Source organism: Cydia strobilella, chromosome 4 (assembly GCF_947568885.1).
Source record: "Cydia strobilella chromosome 4, ilCydStro3.1, whole genome shotgun sequence".
Classification (NCBI taxonomy): Eukaryota; Metazoa; Arthropoda; class Insecta; order Lepidoptera; family Tortricidae; genus Cydia; species Cydia strobilella.
In genome coordinates, this window is record NC_086044.1 from 9351024 (window position 1) to 9376171 (window position 25148).

General features: G+C 36.1%; 1 protein-coding gene across 1 annotated transcript in view; it reads right to left on the reverse strand.

The window, feature by feature from the left end:
• The window catches only part of LOC134741016 (uncharacterized), a 20958-nt gene extending 4034 nt beyond the window's left edge, over window positions 1–16924 (reverse strand). The window contains exons 1-3 of the mRNA XM_063673743.1: window positions 16791–16924; window positions 12766–12871; window positions 915–1075 (exon numbers count right to left, since the gene is read on the reverse strand). Coding sequence (XP_063529813.1) covers window positions 915–1075; window positions 12766–12871 — 267 coding nt within the window. The 5' untranslated portion in view covers window positions 16791–16924. The remainder of the gene's footprint in view (window positions 1–914; window positions 1076–12765; window positions 12872–16790) is intronic.
• Between the last annotated feature and the right edge of the window lie 8224 nt (window positions 16925–25148).

The window sequence follows — 25148 nt, forward strand, 5'->3', positions numbered from 1 at the left end:
GGTAATAAGAACTCTGTAAGGCCGATTCACATCGTGCCGAAATCATAGTCACCGTAATGAGTTTGACAATGTTTTCTTGTATTTTTATCGTAAACTTTAATAGTTGAGGCTTACCTGTGAAAAGATATACCACAATCAACAAAACTTTAACTTTCACACAACATCTTTTACCCATTTTATACTTTATTTCGCAAATAAATCTTGAGCGCCGCCATTCATGTATTTTGAAAATTTCATTATCAAGTTGGGGATACCAATTAATATTCAAAGTTACTACAATGTCTACCATATTAAAATTAATGTATTTTTTGTTGTGCACATGCTTGGTTAAATCAAAACTATTTACAAATTACGTAAAAGATATCAGAACCGCACTCTGAATATAGCACTTAAAGAAGGTATTTAATTTTAGTAGTTATTGATATAAATACTACCAAAATGGTATTTTTTTAACATTGGCAACATGTGCGAGTGGGACACCGCGACCCACTTTTGCTATCTCATGTGGACCGTTTTCTCTAGTCTGGTACGAACACCTTTCTGGCTCGGTGATAAGGTTCAATTTAGTATGGCAAAAAAAGTGACAGCTCGCTCCTGTTTAGGGTATAACTTCATGGTGCCAGAGGACCACCAGGTTTGACAACTTGTCTGTGCGTGTTTCTCACACCGTGACGTCACGCGCTCCGATTTGCGTTTGAAGTCACGTGATGCTGGAAATTATTTTAAATACTTTTAATTAATTTGTTACGCATACTTATTTCAATATTTACACTTACAAAATATGATTTTCAGCATTCTAATATTCCCTGCTAGTAGTTCAGCATTCTAATATTCCCTATGGTAAAAAAAGAAATAACAATTTATATATTCGCGATTCATGTCAATAAGGGCAAGCGAATGCTAATGATGCGTACCTGAGGAGTTTCTAGCGACACGGCGTCCATGCAGTGGCGACGGCAGATGTTCCTGGCGTCCAGCCAGTCCACCTCCAGGCTGCGGGTCGGCGCGTGCTCCCAACTGAAGAAGTACGAATGCAGCACACCACGTGCGTCGCGGTACGTCGAGTGCCGTACCCCTGTTAACAACGTAACTAATGTGAATACGTGACATCATTGCATGCACTAATACGCAGACACACGCGTTCTTATTGATGGCTAATGAAGATTTTAATTGTAACCGTGCGAATAAGTTTAGCACCATTACGACAGACATGCTCTTCTAGAGAATACCTAATGCGAAGTGCAGAATGGCTTAGCGAATTGTGCCACACCACAAGGAACAAAACAGTCAAACAACTAATACACACGTTAGGAGGTACATTGCGACATGCACGGCATGTAGGATGTGGGTAAGTAAGTTACCTACCATTCCGTCTAGCTTCATACAACAGACTCAACAGAGCAGGTACATCTATTGAACGTCGGTGACGACACCTAGGTATAGACACGTTTCGAAACAAGAGTTTAAATTCGAACGATCCTCCGCTCAAAGCTTTGCACAAGGTTACAGATTTTCGTTGATTCTCATAGTGCCATTGTTTGGGCCATTAGCTGTAGAAACAGTAATTTGTAGGTCATCATTATTTTCACAAAAAGTAAGTGCCACCAACCCATTGCGCAAATCACCTGTTCTTTGTCCTATTAAGCTTTATAACATGCTTATGCATAAAATACGCATGTCATTAACGTGTGCAAACGTATAGATCCACGGTCTAACAAATTATCCAATCAAAGAGTTCTTTCTCTACGGTTCGATAGGCCAAATAAGGCTGTCGTGGTAATAGGGGACATCGTACGTGAAATGCCTTGCAAGTTGCAATCAAAACAAACGTATGGTCAGGCCGTTCAATGAAGCGAGTCTTTCGTAATTAGAAAGTGCTTATTTCATGCCTCTCACCAACTCATCTGCGAGCTCCGGGGCTATGCTGAGTATGCTGAGTTGTTTTGTTCACACGTGTTATGCATAGCTAATATATTGCAAGTTGTCAAAAAGTACCAACACTTAGTAGCAATTTAATAGCTATTTTCGGCATAAAAGAAGTTGGCGCTAACTAGTTGATTACTTAAGGGGATCCCATGGCCCAATGACATTCGATCTGAATCCCTTAGTTTTCTAATGTTTTTTGTAGCTTATTATATTAACAGCAACTATTCCATATTTACTTCAAAGTTAATTGTCTTCGAGAGATTTGGTATATCAAAGATGAACAATTTTAGGCCAAAAAACTGGTTTTCTGGCCATAACTTTTTTGTTAATTAGTTAAAATTAAAACCCTAAACCAGTTTTTAGAGAAGTCAAAGAACGAATCCAAATATGTAATTTTGTATATTGTAAGATCTTTTACATTACAGCAATCGAGATACGAAAATAGTTATTTGTTATACAAGGGTGCAAAGTTGTATTTTACCCGCGAGTGTGGAATTGCAACGACGAGCAAGCGAAAGGATCCTATAACACACGAGAAGTAAAATACATTTGCACCCGTGTGTAACACAAAACTTTTCCCCTCACTATAGCGAGGCTCCACAGGCGTTAGATCATCTTCATCACTGGAATCACTTATTTTTTTACGATAATACGATATTATAACAGAAAACTCTGGAAGTTGTGTATTTTTACGTGTTGGAGTCGGTGAGAAAATTTTTGTTGACAATGTTGACATTTCTGACGATGCGTTTTGTTTTGAAATTGCATCGACTTCACAATAACAACTTAAATGTAAATATAAGGAAAACAACATACTTACAATTCATAAATCACAATGCTAAAAAACTGCCACTTAGGGTATCTTTAGATAATGAACCTATAGAAGAAGCATGTCAAACAATATTTCTGGGCATTATTTTAGACGACAAGTGCTCTTGGGTAAGTCACATCGATAAAGTGTGTGGCAAGATAAAGTCTTTTGTATATGCTTTGTGGAGACTGGTAAAAACTTGTAGCAAGAAGGCAGCCATACAAGCGTACCATGGCTATGTTTGCTCCCTACTTAGATATGCCATCATCCTATGGGGAAACTCGTGCCATGCAAATCGAGCGCTGATAGCTCAAAAGCAATGCATCAGAGCAATTTGCGATGTTGATATTATGACATCTTGCAGACCATTGTACAAAGATCTTGACCTAATTACAGTACCTTGTATGTACATATACGAAATATGTATGTTTGTTAAAATGAACCCAGAACTTTTCAAGACGTTTCAAAATGTATGTAATTTTAATACAAGGTACCCTGATAGGCTAGCAATACCTTGCAAACGAACAGCTTTGTATAGCAGAAACACTTTTTGTATGAGCATAAAAATTTATAATAGACTGGATAATGACATCAAGCAGTTGCCTTTGAAAATGTTTAAAGTAAAACTAAAAGCATGGCTCGTACAAAAAGCCTTCTATTCCGTTGAGGAATACATGATATCTTTTGAGTGAGGTAGGTGCATGATAATTATAATATAGGCCTTGACTATGATTGTTTAAACTTAGCTTTAGTTGTAAGTTTAGTTTTTTGCATGCCAGATGCTGGTGAAATACGTGATACTTATGTATAATATTGTCTGACCACCTTTTGTACCATATTTCATGCAAAATAAAGTTATTTTCTTTTCTTTTCTTTCTTTCAACTTGTGCGTTCAGAATTACATTCAACATCTTCTTCTTCTTCCCGCTAGACCTGTTCCCATTTACTTGGGGTCGGCCTTCCTTGTCCTCAATTTCCATCTAGCGCGGTCTTGCGCTACGTCCTTATTTAAATGAGCTTCTTTTATGTCTTTTTCAACCGTCGTCCACCAGGTGGTAGGTGGTCTGCCTGAGCTGCGTTTAGTGGTTGGCAGTTTTAGGGCCAGTTTCACCATATGGTCTTCTGAACGCCTTTGGACATGACCATACCATCTTAAGCGTTTCTCCTTGACCTTTTCAATAATCGGGGCCATCTTGAAGCTTCCTCTGACATACTGATTTCGGATTCTATCCAGTAGCGTAACACCCGCTGACCAGCGTAGCATACGCATTTCTGTGATGTGCAGCTTGTCTAGATGCTGCTTATTGGTTGCCCAACATATAGATCCATACAGAACACATTCAACATCATTTAAAAAAAACAAATGTTTCTTATGGAATTTAAGGTTTATGACTTAAAATCATTAATTAAAGCTAAATTTGGTATTTTTTATTAAATTCTCAAACCATTTATTTTCTGATAATTAATATCGAACGAACCATTATTATGAGCGTTTTACGTTTTGTTATCTGTCAAAAGCTATTTAAACACGCTCCATCCAAGGTCAAATTACTTTCCCCGCTAGTGGATAAAATGCGTTTTTCCCCGCTTGTTTTAAAGGATAAAAGACGGCTTTCCGAGCTAGTGAGGGGAAAAAGTTTTTTTTAGACAATGTCAAATAAGTACCAATTCATTTCTTTCAAAATCCGGTAGACAAAAATGGAGATAAAAGATTGAAGAACCGTATTGTCTTAAAATTGTATCTATAGTGCAAAAGTAGGAGATACGATTCAAAAGTTGTCAAAAATCGATGAAAACCTCGGGTAGCTCCTTAAGTAGGTAATTATTTAATATTCTCTTCACACAAATTATGTAACTAAAGAGAAAGAGAATTGATGTTATTGATATTGACATGTCAAGCCATGAGAAACTACCGCGCGTTACGTATTACGCGTCAGTGAATTCCCACTTTTTACAATACAAGAGGTACAAGAATAGAACAAAAGAAGTTGCGCTACTGATGTTATCAATATCAGACAAAAGAATATTCAGATGATATCGAGTTTACGCCATTATAAGTAGTTAAAAATTAATCACATATTTCATACTAGCTGTGCCCGCGGCTTCGCCTGCGTGGAATTCGGTCTGTGTCATGGCGAAGCAGATGCTCACGGAGACCTGTAGGCGGTTGAAGCGGAACGGGAAGTTGCTCGGGATGAGGGGAATGCGCGGGATGAACACGGCTTCTCCGGCGCCACACTCCGTCAGGGTCTACGCCTACATATGTATTTCGTACGATGTCTTTCGGATCACAATCGAGACTCGCGCTGGCTTGCCGTTTCAGCCGAAAGCGAAGCGACCTACCTGGCTAGAGCGCCACTGAGTCTCTTACCGTGGTCTTTCTCAGACTCCTGAGACCGTGCCCCTTGTAGCCTCAATGCGTTGCGAGGCTTTCGCGAAAGATTCGATTTTTTTCGGGAAGGCATAGTAACGCGTATAAGTCCCAAATCGTTTGACAATTACTCCGTAAACGACATAGAAAAATGTTTTTTTTTTAAAGTACCCACCTTCGTGGCCATTATTAAGAGGAAAGGGCACGGCCGCTTCTCCATACAAACGCAGTCTCCATTTTCCTCAATCACTATGACAATATTTTTAGGTACATAATTTTATGTAGGTATATTTACCATAACGAAACGCTACGTTTTCTACGTTTCGCTTTTTTAGATTTTTTGATTATTGTAAAAGTTAGGAGCGAGAAACAGATTTCATGCAAATTCTTTAATGCTTCTAACTTTTATAATAAGTAATTAAAAATTCCAAAAACACAAACGTACACGGGACATTCAAACTTTCAAACTTTGATTTAAACGCTGAAATCACTTTTCCTGTATTATAATAATATGCCCATATACAAAGATTCAAGCAACGCACTCGAAAAAAAATTTGATCTCCATACAAACTTTCAACCTCTTTTTCACCTCATTAGGGGATGAATTTTCAAAAACGCTGAAATTAGTTTTCTTGTAATTCAATTATATATCTTTTTACGAAGTTTCAAATTGCTAGCATAAAAATAAATCTTGAACCCCGTACAAACTTTCATCCCCTTTTTAACCTCCTTAGGGGTAAAATTTCTCAAATTTTTATAGCATATAACCTGGCCGTGGATTTTTTCGACAGATTAGTAAAGTTTGCATCAAAATCCGTTCAGCCGTTTTGATTTGATGCGCGGTCAAATAAACAGACAAACAGATAAACAGACAAAAATTCTAAAAACTGTTGGAACGTGTTCTGTTATCGATTCTAAGTATCCCCAGCCAATTTTTTTTCGAATATCTTCCATGTACAGACTTTCGACCCTCTTCCGCTTTATTATATGTGTAGATTTAGTGGAAGCGCATGCATTGCAGTGAGTGTAGTTGGCGAGCCATGCAATGTCCTTTAATTTCATTTGTACGTGCACAACACCTGATTAAATTGAAAATAAACAGATTAGGCGAAAAATTGTCCCGTCTGGAATCTGGACTGGCCTTTATAATCTTTTGCATTTTGTATAGCAGACTGTTTGCCGGTGATCTTATTGTTATACCTTACGGTTTAGGTGAATTTAACTAGTCGGATGCAAAATTATAAAGAAACCAAGGGTGTCCAATCTTTTTGACCCGGAGACGCGGAGACTGACTCTCCCGCTACCCTGTCTGTATCTGAGGCCCTACCGCGAAAACGAAAATCGAAATTTAATTATCCGCCTTTCTAATTTAGCAAGGAGCGATAATGCGGGCCGTAGTTTGGAGACCACTGGGCTAAACGGTGGTCTGGGTAAGTAACGACTTATGTAGATCTATACATGTACAATTTTAACAATAAATGTGCTTCACAACATAGGATCTTTGTTAGCTTTGTAAACGAGTTCAATGCTGATTGTAATCACAAAGTGCACTCCCACATGGCATGTCGTCACGTACAGGAGCCGAGCCCCGCATATGCCTCCGACATCGACATTGCGAAAGCGCGATTATTTCCCATAAGAACCGAACCACAAATATAAACATTAGGTTCGTTGCAAAATACGAGTGTCTGCAACTATTTTGCAACTAAAATTATTTAAAAATAAATACTGAAGGTCAAAATATTTTCAAGTGAGAATTTACAAATAGCATATGTTCGCACAGAGATGCTAAAATTCAAACTTTCCAAACAATAGGAACAGATACAAAGGTCGTACAAGAATAATACATTCGGATTTACAGCGTTCACCTGATCGTTATAAACTTACGAGTATAAAGAATTTAATAGTCGAATGGTTCCTTTAGGCGGGCCAGGACAGATTCGTATTAAATCAGTTGAGGTTTAGGCCTTAATCTGATTAAGTACGACTCTAAGGTTGCCAGTTTCTATTTAATTCGGATTCTAAATAGGTTTCATTATGAATAGGGCATTTTCTAAGTTATCCAAGTTCCTAAAATGTTAGGTTATTAAAATCTCAAATTCCTAGCACTTCAGATTCTCATTATGCCGAATTCTGAGTAGGACAGAAAATTACATATCAGAATATTAGTATGTGTAATTCCGAGTACGACCGATTCGATGTTGATCGGATTCTGTTATAAAAAAAAATAAAAAATATATCCACAAAATATCATATTTTTTTTAATAAATCCAAATTATTATTAAAATAGTAAAATTTATCAAAACATCAAAACATCAGACGTTGAATCTGTAATCCAGAGGTCCAGAGTTGGGTATTGGGATCCAGGGCTACGTACAAAATGATAGTGCGGTCGGCTCCAAAATCGCTAGACACATATTAGGTAGGTAGATACTACTTTGTAATTTTTACATTGACATATTGAATCTGAAGCTTTTCTCGAAAAGAATTCGTAATTACGATTATCAAAGCGAATACGTGGCGTCTTCAATGCAACTGAAGCAATGAATACATTAAATAGAATGGATGCAAAGGCAAGAGGTCAGTCTAAGATTGTGAAGAGCCGAAGGCGAAAAGATGACCCATTTAGATTACCTACTCACACGATCTGTTATTTTATTACGATTAAAATTTAACTGAAAAGGGGTATTAGGTACTTGATCGCATGTAGAAGCAGCTAGTAGCAGTAATTATAGGTACCTTATATATTGTATGTGTCTGCTCCTTCTAGCCATTCTTAGTGCCCTTTAGGGATTAGGATGCAAACGAGAAAGTGCTAAAATGAGGATGATATCACCAGGAGCCGTAGACGCTACTCTTTTAGCTTCGGACATACTAAGCATTAGTTAGCGATGCAACTATGTATGTATGTAAATTAAAAATATTAATTACCTATGAGTTAGTAAGCGATACTACTGTATGAAGAGTTCGTGACTCCACATACCAACGAGGACTCAGCATTACCTCAAGCAATTAAAGACAAGGTGAACAGCTAGTTACTTTGCTGGGATGGGAATAGTCTATGAGATTATTAGTGATCGGAATAGGTATAGTGCCATTTCGGGTGAATGACCTTAAACATTATACATAACATGGATAAGACTCGAGATTCCGGGACTCATATTTTTTCAGAGAAAATTTTCATAATATAATAACATAATGTAATATGAGAAAACGCAAAAATAAAGATTTTGTCTTTGGAAATACATTGCTAATTTAACTTTCGTTTAACAGTTTCAAGTAAAGTAACAGTAGTAGAATCAACACAGTCAGGCCGGTCGAAGTAAAATAGTTATTTGTTATACAAGGGTGCAAAGTTGTATTTTACCCGCGAGTGTGGAATTGAATCATGAGCAAGCGAAAGGATTCTATAGTTGAACCACGAGCGAAGCGAGTGGTTCTAAAATAGAATCCTAAGCGTAGCGAGTGTTTCAACACACGAGAAGTAAAATACATTTGCACCCGTGTGTAACACAAAACTTTTCCCCTCACTATAGCGAGGAAAGTGCAACATCCACAGGCGTTAGATCATCTTCATCACTGGAATCACTAATTTTTTTACGATATTATAACAGAAAACACTAGAAATTCTGATTTTTACGTGAGTCGGTGAGAAAAACACATAGACCTAGCATTACATAGATGCGGCCTACCGCGTGCGCCCGTAAAGGATAGACATAGATGACGTCATAAACGTGGGGATACCATATTGATCAAAATTACCCCAATATTTGATATCACGTTGGGGCGATTACCCTGGAGGCAAAGTTTGACGGTATTAAAATTGTTGAATAAAATGTCAATGGGCCGTTCTTTTTAGGCGTATGAACAATGAAATACCTCCTATAATTCGCGCAGGTGGTACAAAACTAAACATGTTTAGTAAATAAAACTTAAAATAAAATGTATTATGAGTTTTAATTTTATGAAATCACAAATCACAGTCACATTATTCACACCAATTAATGTACAGTTTATTTTATTTTTTGGAATTAGAAATACGAAAAAACTTCGAGGTCAAAATAACCCATAAAAATATGATATTTTCATCTGGTATCCCTAACATGATTGTTATGCAGCTAAATTAAGAAGAAGATTAATAACGGCTGACCTCAGACTCGTCTGAGTAGCTGACATATTACCACAAACAACCTACGTAATTTGGGCGGATAATTTTACAAATAATGTTTTGTCAATTTGCGTAAATAATTGTGATATTTTTATTGAAATCGTTTGATTCTACATTGCTTTGAGTGTAACGTAATTTTACGATGTTATTCTCACATATTGCGTTAAGAGGAAGGTGTAAAATACCGTACTTACGTGTGAAAGGTTGTGTTCTCATATTTTTGCTCAGAGCGGCTATTACAGCCGATTACAGAACATTTCACCATTATTTTATCAATTCAAAACGCTAACCATCACTATGTTTTATAAGAGAAAGCACAATTTCATAGAAAACAACAATAATTAAACAAGCAACGAACAAGCATGACATGTCACGTACTTTCGGTTGTGGCAGCGGTGGAAAAGTGAAACTATGACAAAGACAAAAAGTAATGTATTGCTCTCTGTCACTACTACTGAAAGATACATAAGACTATCCCGTTCGGTTAATTCGCCCCACCCCTCATGACCGATCCATGTTATACTAGATTCATGGAAAAACAGTAAAAATTTTGTTGACAATGTTGACATTTCTGTTCTGACGTATGAAATGTCAACGACGCGTTTTGAAATTGCATCGACTCAACTTGTGCGTTCAGAATTATATTTAACATCATTATAAAAAATCTAACGTTTCTTATGGAATTTTAAGGTTTATGACTTAAAATTATTAAATAAAGCTAAATTTGGTATTTTTTATTAGATTCTCAAACCATTTATTTAATGATAATTAATATCGAACGAACCATTATTATGAGCGTTTTACGTTTTGTTATCTGTAAAGCTACTTAAACACGCTCCATCCAAGGTCAAATTACTTTCCCCACTAGTGGATAAAATGCGTTTTTCCCCGCTTGTTTTAAAGGATAATAGACGGCTTTCCGAGCTAGTGAGGGGAAAATAATATTTTTAATACAGTTGCTCAAAAAGTGCTACTTTTCGTGGCTGTTTAGCGTGCGGAAAGTTGGTTTTCGCGAACTAGAGCTTTTTACTTTTCCAATTTTTTTAAATTTTTACTTGTTCCAATTCATGACTACTTATTGATGAGTGTTAATATTAGTTTCATTTAAACGTCGTAATCAACATAAAAACCTACTGTTAATGTAAGAATATGAAAAATATGCATATTTCATATTATATCACTTACCTCTTCATCATTATAAGTATTATAACACGTTTATTTTTTAATGTTGAAAAACCGTTCTTAATAAGTTGTCTGAATGGAACGGAACGCCTGTCAAAGAAGAGGCGTATTATCTTACTGCAAGAATGTTTTAAGTTTCCAAAGGCAACATTCGATATTGTTATTATAAATATACGATACACAAATAATCATAAATAACGATATTTAGGTAATAATAGTACAATGTTTTAATATTTACAATTGTTTCTGTCTTATAGAACATGCATTTGAAAAAAAAAACTTTCATTGAAGTGGGTTCAATAATAATAACAAAATCAATTCTAGTCGAATAAAAGCTAGAAAAACACTTTTTCATAATGTCAATGTCAGTGATGTCACAGAATTAATAATATAAAAGTTTCGAATTCCGTTCCTTACTTGTTGCTTCTCTTATTTTTTCGCAACTGTATTAAAAAACGTCGTTCGATACACGTGCGGAAATGTCATTCTTCACTCGTCCCGGCAAGATATCTCGGTACTTATGAAGTAATGACATACTTTCCGCACTAGCATCGAAATGTACTATTATTGTGATGCGATCCTTTGTGTACAGGTCCTTACGTGTCTCTTCACTGTACTAAGCTCTTTCTACATCCTAATATATTACCTTCATATTTTGTAAAATATATTAAATGTCTTGTCGATTCGTACATTAAATCGAGTTAGGGTTCAGGGTTCAGCCCAACTTAGAACAGTTTCTTGAGTTCAGGTTTTAAACGTTATCTTTCAACCAAAAAGACATAGCACTAACAAAATAACAAATATTGACAACTGTCGCAGTGGCTTGCCTAGAGTTTTGGAGTAGGGCAAGCCGAAAGATGTTTTCGTAATAACTGCCCAATCTTCACTCTTCGGACTCAAATGCATCTGCTAGCATGTCGAGGCGAGCTAATCATAGCGCACTGAGGGCATATTATTACTAGATAGAATTTTACAAACATAATTATCAGCAATTGCAATGTCTGAGAAACACACAAGTCGGGTGTTGGTTTTGGCGCGGAAATGATATCCCGTTTTTCCACGAAGTTAGACGCGATCTGAGCGCTGTGGCTTGAATTTAATAATACGGATTTTTGTGGCGCGTGATTTAAAAATAATCTATATTGATCTTATTTATCACTACGTAATTTCGGTAAGGCATCTAAGGCAAGCCCGGCTTTTGGGCTTGTATGGAAGTACCGCCACTGAATTCTGTCGTCTGATTCGCACCTCACCCCGGTCATAAAGGTAAACAATAGAAAGTTATACAGGGCGAGTCAGGTAAAGATAACTTAAGAATGCCCTTTAAAAAACAATATGTAAATACCAAAAGATAAGATGTACGGTTTGAGCACAAATAACGTTAAAAACTATTAAATGTACTTTTTTTTTGTTTGCATGAATGTCAAAACTAGTGTCTACATATTTAATCAATGCCATATTCTATAAGTACTAGGAAAATAATTGTTAAATTAGAAATTTATAACATTTCTAAACCAAACACAAACTATACTTTTTATATGAAATCCTAGGTTTACAACTTACAAGCTATATCCATACTAAGCTTACGCACCGAAGTCCTACGAAATGGCACTACCTAATCCGATCACTGGAGATTATTGACCGAAGATGTTGCAAGGCTAAAGTAAATGCCTAGCAGCCAGCCGTGTCTGGACATATGTTCACATTGTCAGTGAGACGTATAAGGTTTACAAGTTTTACGGTTCAATGCTGTAATGACCTGACTTTACATTCCTTAGTCCTTGTCCTTATACATACGTAATAAAATAAGGCTCTGTGGGCAGACATCGCGAGTTTAGTTTAGGTTATAGGTTAAAAGTGAATAAATGTAAGTACCTATGGATAGTCCGCCATTTTGAAAATTAGTTACTTTCTGGAAGGAACGATCAATTGAAGGGTACACGGAAAGAACATGTCTAGTCACTTTTTTCGGAAAATGAGATTTTCATCTCAAAATGTAGAGCTCCTAATAAACTATTAGTTATGTCTTTTGCTACCACTGTATAATATATGTAACACAACTTTTTTTTTAGTTAAAAAAGACCTGGTCACGGAATTACCATACATTCAGCCATGGTTCCAAATTTTAAAACCGCGATTACTCAAAATGTTACTAAAGTGACTAGACATGTTCTTTCCGTGTACCCTTGTTTAGCAGCTCTACATCTAATTTATCATGTTAAGTTACATTTCCTATGCATGTCTTCAATAACGGTTCTAATTAAAGTGAGTACCTACCTAACGATTTTTTAACAGTATTGTACTTACTATTCGCGCAACTCCTGGGGTCCGGTAGAGCAAGTCTCCTCTGGGCATTGACGACACATAGCACGGCGAGCAGCGCCGCGGCTGCCAGGCAGGAGTGCCGGCTCATCTGAACAAAACAACAACATTAGTTAGACGCTATCGTATATACTTTCATATACCACGCGAAGAAAATAGATACTCGAGGCTCGACCTACGGCCTCAAACGTTGAGAAATGATACAATGGGATATTGGGTGTCTATCACAAGTTGCTTAACTCCAGGCAGCGCGTTAAGCCCGATGCCCGTTAGGTTTAATTAGCAGACAGATTAATTTACATTTTCAATTATCTAGTACTAGACGTACCTAGGTACTAAAAAGATAATCTATTCGTACAGCATACGGGACATACGGATGCACTGTACATGCGAGCCTATGGCAGTTCAGTCACTGCATATGAAATAATAGTGATAATAGTAGATAGAAAACATCATTGCGAAAAGACCGATGAGACCGGACTCTATAATATAATAGATATTTGCATGTAAAAGATGGGATCTGTTTCTCCCCTTTTTAGTTGCAACTATATTTCCCTACCTATTTATATAACTATATTATACCGTATACGGGATTCTATCGAATACCGTAGTAGTGACAGCAAAAGTTGTATGGCAACTTACAAAATCGTTCACACGGTGTCTATAGGGCCTATTAGATCCATACTTGCCAACGGAACGGGCCTGACGACGGGCCCTTACTATTTCAATCTACTATACCATAGAGTAACTTATACTAGAGCGGTACTGTCATAGTAAATTTTGTAACCCCAGTAAATTCACTGCCATCTGTCGACACACTTTAAAACTAAAAATGAAGATTTATAAAAATACGATAGAATGTATTTAAATATAGATAAATGATTTTTTTTATTTGCATTAATTATTTTTATGATTTTGACCCATGTTCTTTCACTGATATGCGTTAAAATTGTTAAATAACAAACGAAACCGTCAACGCCATCTATTCGACTGTAGGCCAAAACTAGTAGCGCCACCTGAACGAGAATCAAATTTTCTTGATTTTCGAGGCATTTTTTTCCTTAGACTGTATCCATCTATTACGGAGTTATATCGATCATTGACTATACTAATGCCGGTTCGGTAATTCCGCGTGTGAAGATGCCTTAAGCTCTACCCTATTGCGCGGCAGAATCCAGCAGACATGTCTAATACTAATCTCAAGACGTTCATGCGGTTTTCAGTTTTCACCTATCAAGAGATTCTTGAGGAAGGTTAGGGTATAATATTTGTTAAGGTTTTGTGTAACCCGTGCGAAGCCGGGGCGGGTCGCTAGTTTTAGATATATTTGTTATTTTTTATGATTGTATATACCTCCATCTGCGGAATAAATTTACATATAATAGTATTCGTATAGCGCTCCGACAGGGAAGCTTCATCAAATGCCCCTTGTATTGCAGGAACATAGCATTAGCGTTGGTGGATCTTACGGAGCGCATTAAATAGTACGTTTAGCATATTAATTGAAAGCTTATTAAACATAACTCCGCATGTGGCATCAAGATACTTAGAACTAATGACAGGGGGCAGTAAGATATGCAAATGCAATGTTAGATAAATACGTTAAATGCCTTTTACATCTGCAAAAACCCGCGAAGATAATAATCGCGAATAACATTATAATGCAAATTGCCTCATGAAAGCATGAGTCCATTTATAGACCGCGGGCCAGGAACAGATTTCCATGACCAATGGCCTCCCGGGCGAAAATAGTGGTTAACGGCTATGTAATGTATGATGAACCCTCGTGAAGTGGGTTGAGGAATGGCAGCAAATAGTGTATAAAAAATTTTTTGTCATCGCCTCCCGCTTGATACTTTGTCAGATGATAGTTTTTTTTGCAATGTAATTAATAAGATTAATTTTAAGTATGTGTGTTTAAAAATAAATTGCTGTGCCCTTACAGGGTCTGTATTCTTGTAACTTGTAATACTATGAGCAATAAATATGTTTGAGTTTGAGTTTCATGCTATTGTTAATAAAACAAATCGTCAGCCGGTTGTAGCGAAGACCGTGTTACGCGTTTTGATGGCTGCCATTCCTCAACCCACCAACGGAGCGGCAGCTGACGTTCACGAGGGTTCATCATACATAGCCGTTAACCGCTATACGAGTTTTCGCCCGGGAGGCGATGACTGAGGAAATTTGCGCCTGGCTCGCAGTCTTGAGCAAATAGGTACCTAATATACCTATGTATGTTGTCACTTCAGTAAATGGGTTCTTAGGTTATTGTTCTTATTCTATATTCAACATTATTAACTTATAGTACAAGATGCTCTCTACATAGAGAAAGTTGTCTGGAAGAAATAGTTTCTTTACGATAGGACCGACCGCCTGTTTCTTTTTGTCTAAAATTCAGTTTAGGAAGGAGTAACCTAGCCAAGGGACCAGAGGGCCTACCGCGAACCACGTTCGATGTATTGCCTCTCTGTCGCACTTGTAAATTCGTACGTAAGTGTGACAGGGAGGCAACACGTCGAACGTGGCTCGCGGTAGGTCCTCAGTAAAGTAACGAACATCGGATATGGTACGAGCCACGAGCCACAGAAAATATAGATGTACCTATTATTGCACTCCGTGGCACGGGCTAAGGGGTGCTTGCACCGCACTTTACGCCGCCCAATAGTGTCACCAAGCATTCCGCATCCGCACCGACGAAAGTAGCTAGTGAGCCAACGGGTCCGTATTTATCAACCTACGAGTTCGCTTTCTTTTATTTATGTAGACTTCGACTGCCCGAGGACAATCGATACGTGAGATGAATTTATTTTGTTGTATTTGTGAAAGCAAAACCCGCCTTGCTGACCTCCTTGCTGCGAGTTAAACGTTTGCGTGAAATGGTGCCCAACGCGAGAAATCGTCGATTTGGGACGCATTTTACGGTAACGGAAAGCTGCGTCTCTGATTCATTCTTCTCGTTACAATAATATGTTTACAGAGTGGTGTTATGTTACAGCGACGCTAACTATTAGGTAATAGACAGTTGGTAACATAATCGCAACAGGACCTCATTACCTACCTATTATTATTATATTTTTTTTATTTATATTTATTCATTAAATATATACAACAAACTTTTCACTATTTCTAATTATACATTTTAATTTAAGCCAGCGTGTAAAGACATAGTGTGCAACTGTGCAGTAACAGCCCAAAAAGACCGGGGCCTGTGCAAGGGCTAGTTACAATATATGTGACACAATTTTAGAGAGCGATCGGATTTTGGATAAACAATTTTCTTATAATATAAAGTTTACTTAGGGCCTGTTTCACAATGTCCAAGTTTTATTCCATTATGTTTTGTAGTTTTGTTAAAAGGTATGCCTACGAAAAAGTTTTGGCTGTAAGGCGTACCTAGTCTATTGTTTAATTGAGTAGTAAGGTACTTAACTTTAAACATTCAGAGATATAGGGTAAGTAAATAACTAAATAATTGACCGTTATAAGAAAAGTAATTGGCTCCAAAATTCTTCTAGGAAAGTCACCATCATCATCATTTTGCGTTGAAGGGCCAATTAAAATATTATCCTACGCCTACACTTGTTAATTGTCTATTTATTTAAACCGGGCTTTAAACGGTCTAATGATGTATTTAACTCGTAAGCATAATGTATTAAAGATAATGTTTTCTTATTTAATATTTAATAAAATTACACTACATGCGAATTAAAGATCAACTAACACAAATTAAATAGTAAGAAAACTATAAACAAATCAAATTATTTTAAAGACAAAGTTGCAGGGTGCTCAACTGTTAAAACAAAATAAACATTGTCGCATAAAGTCACAACCAAGAAAATAATGTTTGCCTCTAAAATATTCGTGCATCACCTTGTGCTGTCCGTTTAACACACAACTAAAACCTCATAAGCATTGGACGCTTATTTTGAAAAAAAAAAAAACTGAATTTATTTTCGTGTCACGATTTTGAGTAAACGAGCCTGCGCAGATGCGCGCGGGCGCAGCAATACCTCGGTGGTGGTGCGTGTGCGTGCGGGCGACGTAGGTGAAGCTGGGACTTGGATGCGCGGCGCGGTCGGCAGGTGCAGTAAACACGCGTGTGCGAAGCGCGGTGATGTCGGAGGGACTGGCGCAGGCGCAGGTCTCTTCTCTAATTAAGCCTCCGCCCCATTCATTCACTTTCACTTCCAATATGAGAAAAGACTCGTCCGCAACGCCGCGCCTCTGTCGCTCAGGACACAGAGACCTTCGGAGGTCACAGCCGGAAACAAATGAGGTTACATAACAAACCTGTAACCTGTACTGTACCCACTTTTGAAACTGCAATTTGGGCTTCGATATCCATATAGACATAGTGCGTAACCGTGTATGATAACTTCCTTTCTATGGGCTACTATGGGTACCATAGCATGATGCAGGCAAGCGTAAAGTTGGGCATTGGGCAAGTTCCTTAGTAGGCGCAGGAAAAACAATAATAATAGGCATTTCAACAAATTGGACATGATGGAGCAAAATTATTTGATTACTTTAATTTTTTTAAGTAGGAATTCGCTAACGGAGACTGTTCTATGTTATCCGACGCAGGTCGGGTAGGTACAGTCAGAAGTGGTCAAAATGTATAAATAACACTTGCACTGCATGTGCTATCAAAATCGTTGCAGCTTATATCGGTCTAACTCTAGTGTATAATTCCAAAGAGTTTTATAGGTAGGTGTTGAAAATGATAAAAAAGTGTAACTCCAATCTCCAATAACACCATTTTCCAAAGGGTAAAAACGGGACCCTATAACTAAGACTCCGCTGTCCGTCTGTCCGTCTGTCCGTCCGTCTGTCCGTCTGTCTGTCTGTGTGTCACCAGGCTGTATCTCATGAACCGTGATAGTTAGACAGTTGAAATTTTCACAGATGATGTATTTCTGTTGCCGCTGTAACAACAAATACTAAAAACAAAATAATATAAATATTTAAATGGGGCTCCCATACAACAAACGTGATTTTTTTACTGTTTTTTTCCGTAATGGTACGGAACCCTGGCGCGAGTCCGACTCGCAGTTGGCCGGTTTTTATAATTTTCATAATCATCAACGCCCTGCATATTTTCCGGAAATAGGTCTATCATAATATTTTCCCCTCACTAGCTCGGAAAGCCGTCTATTATCCTTTAAAACAAGCGGGGAAAAACGCATTTTATCCACTAGTGGGGAAAGTAATTTGACCTTGGATGGAGCGTGTTTAAGTAGCTTGACAGATAACAAAAAGTAAAACGCTCATAATAATGGTTCGTTCGATATTAATTATCATTAAATAAATGGTTTGAGAATCTAATAAAAAAGACCAAATTTAGCTTTATATTTTAAGTCATAAACCTTAAAATTCCATAAGAAACGTTAGATTTTTTATAATGATGTTAATATAATTCTGAACGCACAAGTTGAGTCGATGCAATTTTAAAACGTATCGTTGACATTTCATACGTCAGACAGAAATGTCAACATTGTCAACAAAATTTTTACTGTTCTTCTCACCGACTCACGTAAAAATCAGAATTTCTAGTGTTTTCTGTTATAATATCGTAAAAAAAATAGTGATTCCAGTGATGAAGATGATATAACGCCTGTGGATGTTGCACTTTCCTCGCTATAGTGAGGGGAAAAGTTTTGTGTTACACACGGGTGCAAATGTATTTTACTTCTCGTGTGTTGAAACACTCGCTACGCTCATGTTTCAATTCCACACTCGCGGGTAAAATACAACTTTGCACCCTTGTATAACAAATAACTATTATTTTATTTTGTTTATATATTTTATTACTCAACTAATAATCTTTATTTACATTAATTATATAGTAAGACTAAGTAGTAGTACTACTTAAGTAGGTAGTACTCACGTAGTACTATTCTAGAAAAACCTACCTTAGCCATAAATTCTCTAGAGACTATAATTTTAAAGTTATTTAACAAAGTTTTCCATACTAATATTATAAATGCGAAAGTCTGTCTGTCTGTCTGTCTGTCTGTGTGTTTATTATCTCTTTACGCTTAAACCGCTGAACCGATAGCGACCGCTACATCTAAAAGACGTAACTCCTACTTCCCATGGATTTATTTACCAAGGTTATTGAGGCAACTCTCGGCAAGTCAATGTTTGATCCACTGGATAAAAAAATGTTATGTATCTTAGAGAACAAGGCCTCTGCTTTACGCGATTCATAAAAAATAGCTTGTTACAGAAGAAATTTAAAGCTCGGAGGGGTCGTAATTCCCGACGGAGGTGGTGAAAAAGACGTATTTTAAATTCGTCATTAGTTTGTCTGTTTGATATATACAATTTTTGTATCAATAACTTTTAATTTATAGTTGTGATGTGTAATTTATTATAACGGAATTTATGGCTAGACTACTTAGGTATAAAAATTATATTTATTTGAGTTAGGTATTTGCCATACTTATTTTATTTTATTTCTTAATTAGTAAAATTATTTTAACTTTCTTACAAATACAAAAATGACAGATTAGGACAAACGATTATTAGAGCAGGCTCGAATGAGATGTTCGTTTGCAAAAATAGGTGACCGCAGTTTGACTTGATCCTTGTAGTGGGGTGGTGTGGTATTGAAATATCGGTTAATATCGTTCCTAAACCGTTATTTTATTTTGTTTATTAATAAACCGGTTAATTGATGGAACGCGAACTTTAAAATTTAGTTCTCTCTTCTTACCGGTTAGTTGAGAGAACGATTTGTTTTTGTTTTCGTGGAACGATATAATAACGGTTAATCTCAGCCGCCTACATTTCTCCGAATTCTCGATGTTGACTTGACAGTGCTGTTGCTTGCTGACTGAATTGTTTATTTTTTATACTTTTTAGGCGTGTGACATTTGACTGTTGGTGTGTAGTGTTACATTTAAAATGGATTCACAAAGTTTTAAATACAGTACCGGCCAATAATATATCACCTCTATGTTTTTACGGCATAACTTTTTTTTTATATTTGTGAGTCACTTCCACCTCACTGCTTTAGGTAGTCTAGTAGTACTGTAGTATTCCTTTGTACGGGCGATGAGAAAAATTGGTCTCATGTAATTGTTTTTTTATAGAGGTTGTTTTTTATGTATTGTTAACTTAATTTTTTTACTAGAGGTTTTTTTTAATATGCTCAGTATCCTATTGTAATTCACAGTATTTCATTGAAATATTCATCATATATTTGTATAAAACTAGCTGTTGCCCGCGACTTCGTACGCGTGGATTTGTATGTTGGTGGTTATATAAGTCATTTACATATTAGAAAAGATATCAGCAGGGACGGTTAATCATTGGTTAATAATTATACAATGCATGAAATTTGTCTTTCACAAACTACGAAGTTTCAAGCCCGTGAGCTAAAAAAAAATGTTCTCGATACTCACTCAACCCTCTCAGAAGATGTTCAAGTCCACTACTTATTTTTTTTTAATGTTCGCTCCCGATGCAAACTTTATTACTTAATACAAACTTCAAAAACGGCGAAATCAGCTTTCGTCTATTTTAATATAATGCCCTTTTACCAAGTTTCAAGCTCCTACCTTAAAATAAAACTTGTACCACATATAAACTTACATCCCCTTTTTAACCCCCTTAGGGGTTGAAGTTCTAAGAACGTTGAAACAACTGTTTTTGTTATCTTAAACAATGCTTTTCTAAGAAGTTTCAAAGTATTTGTAATAGATTCAAATTTTTAACCCCTTTTTAACCGTTATAAGAGATAAATATTTAAAAACGCTTAAATTACTTTTCTTGTATTTTAATAATATGCCTTTACACAAAGATTGAAGTGTCGCACTCAAAAAAAGGTTTGATCTCCATACATATTTTCAACCCATTTTTTACCACCTTGGGGGATGAATTTTCAAAAATTCTGAAATTAGTTATCTTCTCTTTTCATTAAATATCTTCCTACAAAGTTTCAAGTACCTGGCTTAAAATAAAATTAGGACCCCTACAAACTTTCAACCGCTTTTTAACCCCTTTAGGGGATGAATTTTTTAAAACCGGCCAAGTGCGAGTCGGACTCGCGCATGAAGGGTTCCATACCAATACGCAAAAAACGACAAAAATATCACGTTTGTTGTATGGGAGCCCCACTAAAATATTTATTTAATTCTGCTTCTAGTATTTGTTGTTATAGCGGCAACAGAAATATATCATCTGTGATAATTTCAACTGTCTAGCTATCACGGTTCATGAGATACAGCCTAGTGACAGACGGACAGACAGACAGACAGACAGATAGCGGAGTCTTAGTATTAGGGTCCTTTAGGGTTTTGTAATCGGCTATTATGCCTTTCCAAGAAGTTTCAAAGCGTTTGTAATGGATTCAAACTTTCAACCCCTTTTTAACCCTCTTACGGGATGAATTTTAAAAAACGCTGAAATTACTTTTCCTATATTCTAATAATATGCCCATACCATATCCAAAGATTCAAGTCCCGCAAAAAATTTTTGATCTCCATACAAACTATCAACCCCTTTTTCACCACCTTAGGGGATGAATTTTCAAAAACGCTGAAATTATTTTTCTTGTATTTTAATAATATATCTTTTCCCTCAGCTTCAAATTCCTAGCTTAAAATAAAAATTGAACCCCATACAAATTTTCATCCCCTTTTAAACCCAATTAAGGGTTGAATTTCTTTAAATCCCGTCTTATTTCTTGTACACAATATAAATGTAACCTGTTGTGCAAATTTCAACTTTCAAGCTTTTGTGGTTTCGCCTCTGCGTTGATGAATCAGTCACTAAGTCAGTCACTGAAACTGAATACTAAATTTGTTGGTTTTCAATAAATAATAAAAGTTATTAATAATATTTCTTTGTATAATTAATAATTATTATTTAAATTGTTATAAAAAAGTTATTTTATTATAATTATATACTTATATGTAGTATGATTAGTATAGGTACATAATCGCGGTCGGCAAACTAAAACGATTTCAAAATAGTCATAATTTTTTGAAATCTGCGCCCCTAAAGAATTTAAAAAAACTATTTATTAACAAACAGGAAAATACTAATAAACATACAATAATTAAAAGATAACTAAGAAATATTGAACAAAAAAAAAACAACATTCGGTGTCGCACGCTGTGTTCGTCACAGCAAAAGGATTTCTACTCAGCAATACGCTTCGCTTTCTCGAGGAAAGCATTGATATTCTGCCGGACTGCCGGTTACAAATAATAAAACTCGTTTTAACTTGCTGCGACATTCTCAATTTAACCGGTTTATTTCGAACGAAATAAGAACTTAAGAACGAAATGGGAACGAATTGTTGTAAACCGTTATCTCAAAAGAACTGTTCTTTAACCGGTAACCGCAAACGGAAACGAAATCCTTTTCGTTTCCGGGCGAATGAGCGATAACGGTTTGAGCATTGAGACCGGTTTCCGAGCCCTGGTTCCTAGGCTCTTAGAACCACGATGTTACCGGGCTGAAAAGAGCCCTTTGAATTTCCCCCTTACAATTTTCATACATTCGCTATCGAAAAATCCCACCTTTTGCACAAATCGGACTAATTTTAGTCTGTGATGTGACCACGGAGAACACAATTCGATGACATTATTAATTATGTGTACAAAACGCGAGAGTTTAAAGTGTTATAACGTCATAAGTCTGCCAACAGCGGTTACAATCTTACTTTGTTAGGTACGTACACATTTGAGTTTTAATGATCTTAAACTTATTGCAGATCTAAGTTATTGTTGTAGGCAAACCACTTAATTGTCTAAACGTCCGTAAGTAGGTACGTCGCAACAAAAGTCCATTTGCAAAATTCTAAATTAACGTTATTTGTAAATCTACTTATTGTCTAATTGTCTAATATATAGGTAGGTACCTACTTATCTATACTAATCTATAAAAATAGCTACTCGATTTAATTGAGGTCAGTGAATGACTAGAAGATGAGCAGAATTCTTGACCTCGTGATGACATGCACTTGTTAGTACCCGTACGGCGAGAGGCTAGCGGGAGTGATTAGTTACTTTGACCATGATTCAGCAAAGCCCTGATATTCGAACATGCACTTCTTTTATTATATAAAGCGGCTTCTATTACGACTACCGACTCAGTTGTTTACAGTTCGTGATGGTTCCGGACGGTCGCAATGAGATATTTCACTTCCTTTAGATATGCTTGATTCGGAGCGTAGCTGTCTGAATTATGGCTGGTAAGTAATTACTAAGAACTCGAAAGTCACTAAATAAAAAATTGGGCTATTTATTAAGGGTATCTACTTATTTTTATATAAATCGTACGTCCATTGTGGAAATGCCGCTAGCAGCATGTGCACCTTTGTACCGGGAACGGCAGGGACCGGGTTGTTGATGTTAAGACGATAGTCGCTGATGTGTCCTTGAGCGTCTCAGCGTCTCTGTACCCGCACCCCGCTCACTGCGATCGTACGTGAATTTACCACAACGAGGTTCAAAGAATAAGCTACAGCCCCGAGGCGCGCGGTTGGCGTTATACTCGTATTTGTGTATCTTTTGCAGATATTTTATCGTTTGAGTATGAGTAGATCATGCGTTTAGTGGAGGTCGTAAATTATAATAAAAATATATTCCCTTATGCATTATACTTTGCAAGCCTCAATTAGTTAATTTGTGTTTTATCTGTTTCTTACAAATAAATACCTAAGTCAATTCGACAGATTAAAATTTATAGCTAAAGCTTGGTATGTAAAATTGAGGCGTACAGTGTGTTTATTTTATAGTCATTTTTTTATCCGTAATAAATAAATATAAATAATGCCATTAATAGTTAACTTATAAAATTAAGTACCTACTACCTAGTCTACCTACATATAAAATTTTGGGAACTAGTGTTAAACTAGTATTATTTTTCGAAGTTCGAAGTTTTCTTAAACATTACGTGGGAATATCATTCGTGGGAAATTTATATTACAAGCGCGCCACAACCAAATCAGCGCTCTGCAGTTTTTTTATTTTTTGGCCACAATAACTCCGATATAGTGGTTAACGGCTATGTATGATGAACCCCCGTGGATGTCAGCTGCCGCTCCGTTGGTGGGTTGAGGAATGGGGCAGCCAGCGAAAAAAGCAAAAAAAAAATTGTCATCGCCTCCCGCATGATACTTTGTCAAATGAAAGTTTAAATGCTAATGTGAATAAAAAAATCGTCAGCCAGTTGTATCTCGGTGGAAGGTCAGCTGGTCACATGAACATGTAAAAAAGAATCTTTTCAGTCATCGCATCCCATTTCATTATACTTTGTCAGATGGTAGTTGAGAATTTAGATGATATTGTTAATAAAACAAATTGTCGGCCGGTTCTATCGCGGTGGAAAGACCGTCAGCTCTTAAAACATTCTTGTTAATTTAAAAATAATTTTAATTGATTTAGCATTTAGCCATTAAGTAGAAATAACCAAAGTTAGCCGCAAAATGGCCCGTTGTATTATTTTTATTACGGTGAAACTATAAATTTCGAGAAAAATATTAAATGTTACAATTGTTGAACAATAAATAAAGATAGCTCTTTATATATATATATATATATATATATATATATATATAAATAAAAATTATTAAAAAATATATAGCTATATATTTTTTTATATTATATTTTTATATTATATTTTATAAATATATAGCTATATATATATAGCTATATATTTTTTTCATAATTTTTTTGTTTACCCATTTAGAAGAAATACGCTCTAGACCGTAACAGTAAGTAAGTATATAGTTTCTGAATTAAAGAGGTATTATTTAATGCAAGGTCTATTCGTATCTGAACAAGAAAACATTTGTTAAACACGAACTAACTATTACATTATAGCATAGGTACTCGTATAATCGTTGCGGTGGTAAGTAGTACGTTTGATTTTTTCCTTTCGCCTTAATTTATAGTTTCGCCAAAAAAAAATACGACAGGCCGTTTTGTTCTTTTTACTAAAAGGCTTAATCAATTGTAAGGGTCATGATTTATAAATAGTTTATATTTGGGTTTGCCTACTTTCATTTATGATTAAAAGAATATCAATTGACTCTTACTTGTCACTGTTCGTTTTCATCATCAACCACCACCAATCAATTGGAGATTACCCAATCTCCCAACACAATTTAAAAAAATTAAACTTAAAAATGAATAAATAAATATCTATATACAACGTAAATTGATAGCCTATATTAATCAATTAATTATTGTATTGTTAGGAATCGAACTTTATACAAAACGTAAAAATGGCAATTTATGTCCGCGCATGTTAGAAAACTTTTATTTTTATATTTCAAATGAAGCTTTCTCAAACATAAGTGGAAATATTGTCATTATTTTCGTTATAATAGGCTGCGAAACACCGTGTTA